At 38.5% G+C, this 8254-nt stretch overlaps 1 protein-coding gene across 1 annotated transcript; it reads right to left on the bottom strand.

The window, feature by feature from the left end:
• Positions 1 to 737: 737 nt before the first annotated feature.
• Positions 738 to 2393, bottom strand: epd (ependymin). Its single transcript, XM_086308336.1, has 6 exons — positions 2237 to 2393; positions 2026 to 2057; positions 1762 to 1899; positions 1488 to 1674; positions 1302 to 1383; positions 738 to 1190 (listed from the first exon to the last, which is right to left on the bottom strand). The coding sequence occupies exons 1-6, from the start codon at positions 2310 to 2312 to the stop codon at positions 1064 to 1066; spliced, it is 642 nt and encodes a 213-aa protein (XP_086164462.1). The 5' UTR covers positions 2313 to 2393; the 3' UTR covers positions 738 to 1063.
• Between the last annotated feature and the right edge of the window lie 5861 nt (positions 2394 to 8254).

The raw sequence follows: 8254 nt of genomic DNA, 5'->3' as shown, positions 1-8254 counted from the left end.
CTTCCCAATGAGGCAGGGGTCATTGACTATTGATAGTTAATCAAATCCTAACGGGCACAGTGTTGTTGGGATAAATGCTCTCAGCTCTTTGATCAAGTAAGAACTTTAAGACTGAACTGGAATCAGTAAAAGGGCAAAGTTTGGATTTAGCTGGTAAAAGCTGCCCTATTTCTTCCACTCCCTGCACTGCTGAAGTTTTTCGGAATGAGCTATCAGAAAATAGATTAGTGGCCTACTGAATGAAAATCCAAGTAGGCTAAGTAAGTAAGTCAATAGATGTGTACAATGTTGTACATTTAAGCTTATTTTATTATGCTAACATACAAAGTAATAATATGTTTCTACTTTGTACCTTTAGGGGAATTTTCTGCTTTCTTACTACACAAAGAATGATTAATCAGTTTACCTCAGTAACACAATCAAAAGAGTTCATTTGGGGCCACAATACACATATTAATAGAATTATGTTTTTTGTGTTGTTTGTTTTTTCACTAATCACACTGGTACCCATTAAATTATATAGGCTATTGATTAACAATGATTATTGCTGTTGTAGTCATTCAATTCTTAAATTGTTCACTCAATGTTGGCAGTGTCTTTACTATGAGATCTCCTATATTATTTAATATATTTTAATATATTTAAAAAGGTGTCATTTGTTTTAGACACATGGTTTTTGTTTTTTTGCTCCAGGGCAAAATTTGTACAAACTCAGACCAACAAGAAAAAACATGAGATTTTTGACAGCTTTGACATTTTATTGTTCCATTAATCATATCTTACAGGTTTTTGTAAGCAGGCCGACTTGGTAAGCCACCAACTGTTAGTAATTGTAACTAATTCTAAAATCCATTTCACCTCTTCTCCCTTTACATCAACATGTATGCTTACAGTATGACGCGTTCAAAGCCATATCTTCCCACGGGTGCTGAGGGTGTGATGGAAACAGATGTGATGCAGTGCAGTGTCACAAGAAAAACTCACATAAAAGGAGAGAAAAGTCTATAGTTCTGGCAGGCCATGCTTGCATAAGGGGCTTAATTTTCTGCAGGTGAGGCTTCATCTACACAAACTCATTGAGGAAACCATTTACTGTCCCTTCAGGTGTGTCCTCCACAGGCTGTCCCATACAAAAGGAAGGCACCACAAGGAGATCGGGGTCCTTGATCTCGTTTTCAATCTCCATGGTCCTGTAAGAAAGTGACAGAGATACTTTATGGGCATTCACTGTATGTTGTTTGCATCCCTGTAGTATATTGCTCAGATGTTAAAAAGAGCTGAAAAAAATCAACACAGCTTACCTGAAAAGGAATGATGTGGACTCAGTGAAGTAGAAAGTGAACACAGGCAAACATCCCTTGGTTACAGACATGGAATAGTGGCCTGAAAACGAGAACAGAAAACATTCAAATACAGTGAATATCACCACAGTTATACAGGAGCGTCCCTCGAATTCTCTCCTCTGTTTATAGCGCGTCACCCCCTACCTTTCTTGTCGGGCATCGATCCTGTCCATACGTCTAGCTGTAATCCCTCCCCTTCGATGGCTGCACTCCCAGAGTGTTCTTTAGTGGAAAACGTGGCATCATCGGGAATATCCAGAGGGTGCATGCTGCAGTGCAGCGTTTTTTTCACACAGCTCTGGTTTTTGCTTTCAATCTCGTAGAATGTCCCCTGCCAGAGACAGACTTGCATGTTAAGTTGCTAAACAACTTCAAGTCATGTATTTACTTGTCGGCGTTACAGATTTAAAGCAGTTACCTCTTCGAAAAACATCAGCAGATCCATACTATGTGAAGCGTTTGTGGCGCTGCTCTCGTTTGATCTGAACCGTAGCTTCTTGCCCATTGAATCATAGGTGAATGCACCATATGCTTTCATTTCACCTTTCATTGACATCTAGTTTCATTCGAAAGCATACGGCGAGACACAACAAGGGAGAATTAAAGAGTTTAAAATGTAATGCAAGGATCAGGAGTTGATCTGAATGACAAATAATAATAATATATATTTTTAAAAACTTACCACAGACATGAATCCTGTCATATTGGGTGCATCTGAAAGATAAAAGTATGATAGTTAAGACCTTTCATATACTAACAAACATTAAATATAATTTGATCCAATACATAGACTGGAGTTTGTGTGTTGTAACTAAAAAAAATGCAGCGATCCTAAAAGATGCCTGAAAAATAATTTCAATTTTTATGGATAGGGTAAAACTGCAAACTCTTACGACAAGGCTGATGGTGATCTGCATGGGTGCTGGCGGTCAAGCACATGAAGAAGAATAGCGTAAGAGCTGCATACATTTTTCTGGTCTGGAGGGAATCACAAATTAATGTTCGAGATGGCAACAGCAACCAAAAACCCCAACCAGAAGCACATCTAGCTCTTGGTCAACCAAACAGCTGCTTTTATAGGGCTGGTAACTGGCACGAGACAAAAAGTCTGACGTAAAAAGGACCCGGGGTCATAACCCCCTGGACTTCTGACTTCAAGCTGTCCAAATACATTAGTTCTTGTCCCTGCTGGTCGGCACCCAGTGGAAGAGTTTTACTTTTCGTTTTTGATTGTGCAGCTGTCCTGTGATGTTTTCATGCAATGTGTCTCTGGCTGGCCCCCTACTTTCAAAAGCACCTTTCAGAGTGTCATGTGTAAATAAAGGGTAAGACCAATCATGCACGGGGGATTATCAAGGCTGTGTCAGGGAAACAGAGTTAAGTATAGATGAAAAATGACTTTATGCTAAGTATCATAACAGCTCCCTGTTTACAGTGATGTTGTGGTAAAGAGGAATGTAGGACTGTAGGTTGTAGGCCTAAGACTGTGTGTGAATTGACGGAGGGGTTGGAAGTGAAATGTGTTAGTTATACATCCAATGTCTGTTAGGAACTGAAACTGAACCAGGGAATCTCTATTCCTTAATGAAAGCTGACTAACATTTAAGACAATGTTAGAATCCTTTAAGCGCACATCCTCTCTCTTATGGCTGGCAAGCCAAGGAAGTAAAAAGACAGCTGGAGGTGGCTAAGAAATCAAACTTATCAGTAGATTATATCCAGTAAAATGGCATTTTCTGTTTATATATATGGCCTGTGTCCTTTTTGGAACTGGTTTCACGTTCCTTTTTTGCATTTATCCGCTACAAAGCATCAAACCACATCATAGTATTTATTTTACAGTTTGTGTTGTTATGTCATGTTCATCATATGTTTGACAGCTACATGTAAATTATTGCATCTGTGCATTCTCTTCCACTTATCCTTTCCAGGGTCATTGGAGATGACAGATGTTTTAGGGTGAGAGGCAGGTTGTTAGTCTGTCACAGAGACATACAACCATTTGCACTCACATTCACACCTATGGGAAATTTAGGATTACCAGTTAACCTATCCCCACTAACTGCATGTCTTTGGACTGTGGGAGAAAGCCGGAGTACCTGGAGAGAACCCACGCAAACACGGGGAGAACATGCAAACTCCACACAGAAAGACCCCGATGGAAAGGAACTCAGGACCTTCCTGCTGTGAGGCAACAGTGCTAAGCACTGTGCTGCATTTTAATTGATATTTAAATATTTTTGATGTCAAAGCACTCATCTGCCATATTTGACTGTAGGGACAAGGACTCCTGCTTCTTTAACTTGAAGTCATGGCGTTCATGGAGAAAGGACAACTGATGAGGCCTTGCTTCTGTACGACCAGTAATGAATAAAAAGATCATGTTTTTTAGATTTGAGTCATGGTAACCTTTGAACTTCCACATGAGACACAGACAAAGGAGGGAAAAAAGCAGCCTGGTGTATGTACAATTTTACAAAAAAGTACTAAATGTGTGACTGTGATGACTGACCCCCCCCCCACACACACACACACACACACACACACACACACCACCACCACCAAAAAAACACTCTTACCCTTATCTTTATACAAGTGATCCAAGCTAAATAGAAATCCTGGGGTGTGTATACTGGATCAACTGCAAAAGTCAGGGCAGAAACGTGTTGTTTTCACAGTTTCAGTGTGTGCAGCTGTCTGTTGTTCTACTTGCCATCAAAATTGTGTGTGTATGTGTGTTTTCATGCTAACATCGTGTGCACTCTGTCAAACAGGTGAGAAACATGCATCAATAACAGGCTTTTGAAAATATGAATCAGTGCATATAAAATACTGGCATACTTGCATTGAAGTATTTATGATGTAGTGGTATGTTTGGTGATTACTTTTAACAAGTAATCACTAAAAGCTCCGTAATGTTTGTTTATATGATTTTCAGCTCATTTTATTTGCATTGAGATTTTCAGATTTCTTTTTAATATGAACCCAGATGAATGAATTCTCTTCTACTCTCATTTCAGTTTTGCGTGAAAAGAAATCATTGAATGTAGTTTTTATATTTTCAACTGACTCGACTTTTGGTAAGAACTAAAAAACCAGAACACTGGCAATAAATGTGTATTCTGTGCATTTCATTTTTCCTTCCTTCATTATTTTTTGATTACTGTTACTTTCAAATTCCATTTCAAATATAATTTATGAAAACACCTACTTGTCTCAGAAGACTGATTTACGATAAACTACATATCTGGATTTCAGCTAAGCAGTTTGCTGTTTCTCTTTCAAAATAGAAAGGAAATGAATAACAAAACTAAAAGGATGCTTTATACCACAAACATTACAAACAACTAGGTTCAACTCAGACTTAAAATAGATTGAGAGTAAACTGCGGGAATCACATGGGAAATTTAACATCACTGTTTGAAGGAACTATAGCGGGGGGGGGGGGGGGGGGGGGGTGTTAATGGAAAATGAGGGAAGCCCTTTTCTCAATCCCTTCTGTTCACAGTTCATGACAGGCTCAGCACTTTCTTTTTCATAGAGGAAGTAAGCTTATTAATGACCTGCCTCACAAACTGGGCACTTTTTGTCTTGCAGTTTAGCTCTTAGTGTTTAAGGCTGTCCTGACCTTGTCTGCAGAAGTTTCCTCTTTCTGCAGACAATCATCAGGAGACACTGAAGCCAGAATGAATCCCATCTTGTCCTGCTAGATCGCACTTGGGCAAAATAAGACCCGAAGGCCGGAAAACAAACACATACAATCTCAACAAGGTCCAAGAACTCCTTAAAGCAAAACTGAGCAACAACAACAACAACAACAACAAAAAATTAATAATACAAAATATTATGTCACTTACTGCAGCAGAGAAAAACTAAAATATATTAGAGTTCTCTGCAGACAGATAAACACCTGACTATATTTTACTGGTCTTCCAAAGAAAGTCTTAATTATACCCACACGGCTAAACGAATCATGTTTTTATGACACTGTAATTTGGAAATAGTTCACAGATGTGTAATAATAGAAGCTGAATTTAAAATAGCCGGGAAATGATATCATGAAATGACTCTACTGATCAAGACATGTGTTTAAAAATAGTAAATATAAAATAATCATAATCAGAATACTTTATTAATCACAAAGGAAACTATGTGGTTACAGTGGCTCTAAGACAATAACAGCAATAGACTGAAATACATTAAATAACACAATATATTACAAAGTTTACAATATATAAGAAATAGCTTTAATATATACAAATGGCTCAGTTATAAATATTCAGAATATTACAGAAGTGAAATATATATGATTGACAATGTCTTTTTTGTGTGATGCAGATCTGAAAGTTTCCATTTTTATGTTTAAGTAAAAATATTTTTCAGTGATTGATACAGGCATGTACTCCGATGGTAAACAAGTGGATTATTTGCTGTCAGTGCACCATTCTCTTTCGCTCTCTCAATCTCTCAGACACACACACCCACAAACAAACAAACAAACACACACAAACAACATTTTCAAATTGAAAGTTCTTAGTTTTGTTTTCTTCTTCTTTAGTCAGATCCATATTTATTTTAAATCAACCCTCTACACCAAATCCTCGCTCTGGTGTTAATACTTTGCATTATACACCTGCTTTTTCAACATATTACACACACATTTCTGTTGATAAGCAGATGGAGCAAGTTTATCCAGTTACTGAATTACAAGCATGTCTTAAATCTAAACAAGCAAGCGTGAGTGCCTGTGCAAAAGCAGAAGTTGGAGCATTCAATGCCACAATCCCAGGCGTGGACATCCTACCAAATTCACCCCAAGCCACAGAATGCTCGGTGAAACTGCAAAAAACCCAAGAGCTACACCTCTACAGGCCTCAGTTAGAATGTTAAATATTAACGTTCATGGCAGTACAATTAGAAAAAGGCTGAACAAACCACAGGAGTTGAGGAACAATGTCCCTTGGTGCAGATGTGCAGATGTCTGACCATAATACAAAGCGCACCAGTGGAAAGAACTTGCAGCAACTGTCAAGCACGGTGGTTGAGGGGTGATGATTTGGGCTTGTTTTGCAGTTACAGGACTCCTCTGAGTATTCTAGAGTCAAACTTGAGGCTGTGAACCCAAGCACACTAGCAAATTTATAACAAAATGACCGAAGAAGAAAAGAATTTAGGTGTAGCAGTGGTCCAGTCAAAGTCCAGACCTCAAGCAGATTGAAATGCTGCCGTGGGACCTTAACATAGCTGTGCACTGAAGAAATGCCTGCAAACTTCATGTTCATGTGCTTAGTTTTCACAAAACAGAGTCCTGTGACAGACTTCTTTTTCTCGTGACTGTATGTGTTTACAATAAGCCGAAATCTGGGTTTGCTGTTTATAGAAAAAGTTGAAAAACTGGAAGAAATTCATAGCAAAACTAAAAGGATGCTCAAAACCACAATTGCATGAAACACAAATAAGCTGAGAGTAAATTGTACAAAACGTGGGGGATTTAACATTACTGTTTCAAGAAAATAAGCGAAAACAGGTAATGAAAATGAGGGAAGCCCTTTTCCGACTTCACCCCTTCCCTCCCCACTGACCACATGACAGTTCACAAAGAGCTCAGCATTTTCTTTTTCATAGAGAAGTAAGATTTTTATGACCGGCATCAAAATCAGACCACTTTATTGTCTTGTAGGTTTTATAAGCTTGCAGTGTACATGTCCCTATGAATTTTCAATAGTCTCTTTATGTAGTGACTGTGGTGTGATTGAGACACGGTGGGTCCAGAGGTTGTTACTGAGAGCCATCACACCACATTCCACACATCTTCCCCAACCCTTATTCCCCGTGTTTTAACACAGTGGGCATGATTGCGGATGCCATGCACGTGCGTGCGCACGGCACCGCAGTCCACGCTCCACCACAGTGACATTATATTCTCCTGAGAACCAGCCTTATTTCCTATGTCTTCTATAATGGACATTTGTTTTTGATCTATATCGTTTGACTCATTTGAGGTACCTTACTAAGTCTTGATGTACGAAATAGAGGACATCCTGGGCTTTCCATTGATTTCTCGTGTGTTTGATTAGCTCCAGAGAGGAAGGAAATCACAAAAAGGTGCAGTTTTTTCCACGGTTCTCAGGAGGATATTGCAAAAAGGCCGAAATCTATCATCAACCCTTAACACTAACTTACCTTGAAGACATCAATTGATATAAAAAGGCCAGGGTTACAGCATTGGGTTGATACTCTCCATCATTTAGAGGCTCAAAGGAAATATTGAAAGTACATTTCCATTGCAACATGGATGAAACCCATTTATGCTCAGTTAGAGTGTCTAAAAGACAAATGGACCTGAAACCCCTTTAATTTCCTGCATCTAAATTCGGATACAAATTAAGTTACCACGTTTGGTGATATTGAAAAAAAAATCCACAAATTTGTTACTTCCAGTGCACACTGTTACCATACTTCTTTATTATTACTTTGATTTAATAAAATTCTGAAAAGCCTTCAGCTTGTCCGATGTGCTTTGGAGGGAGTACTTACAGAAACTAAAAACAGAGCTCATAGATCAATGTCTCTGCACTGACTGAACTATCAGCCTTTGCAAAATGCTATCATGTTAAGCTAATGAAGTACTTTGTGTGATTTTAAAAGAATTATATAATTAAATAATGCTTATAAAAAGTTATAATATTAATGTTTTTACAACTTAAACTGCATGGGCAAAAGCACCGAGCCACCCAGTTGTCACACAGAAGGAAGGGTTTCCATGGCCTTGAAGCTCCCAGTGCACAGTTACTGTGCTGATGTTAATAGCAGATGAGGTTTGAAACTCATTTATTTTTATTCATTTAGCACAATGTTGGTGACTTTTGTACTACGCGCCTTGCACTTGGCGACTCCTCTCTCGTTATATG

The sequence above is a fragment of the Aulonocara sp. 'chitande type north' Nkhata Bay genome, linkage group LG10, assembly GCF_057382095.1.
Source record: "Aulonocara sp. 'chitande type north' Nkhata Bay isolate Kocher_YH1m ecotype deep benthic linkage group LG10, A_spYH_male_GT1.1, whole genome shotgun sequence".
In the NCBI taxonomy this organism is placed as follows: domain Eukaryota; kingdom Metazoa; phylum Chordata; class Actinopteri; order Cichliformes; family Cichlidae; genus Aulonocara; species Aulonocara sp. 'chitande type north' Nkhata Bay.
Note: the sequence above shows the minus strand (reverse complement) of the source record. Positions and strands in the feature narration are given on the sequence as shown.

What these genes read in the sequence shown, in the direction of transcription:
- epd (XM_086308336.1), bottom strand. Translation starts at nt 2,312, where the DNA reads ATGTATGCAGCTCTTACGCTATTCTTCTTCATGTGCTTGACCGCCAGC. An exon ending in TGCTGATGTTTTTCGAAGAG is followed by an intron (nt 1,675 to 1,761) that starts GTAACTGCTTTA and finishes TGTCTCTGGCAG; the next exon opens with GGGACATTCTACGAGATTGA. An exon ending in TCCACATCATTCCTTTTCAG is followed by an intron (nt 1,191 to 1,301) that starts GTAAGCTGTGTT and finishes ACTTTCTTACAG; the next exon opens with GACCATGGAGATTGAAAACG.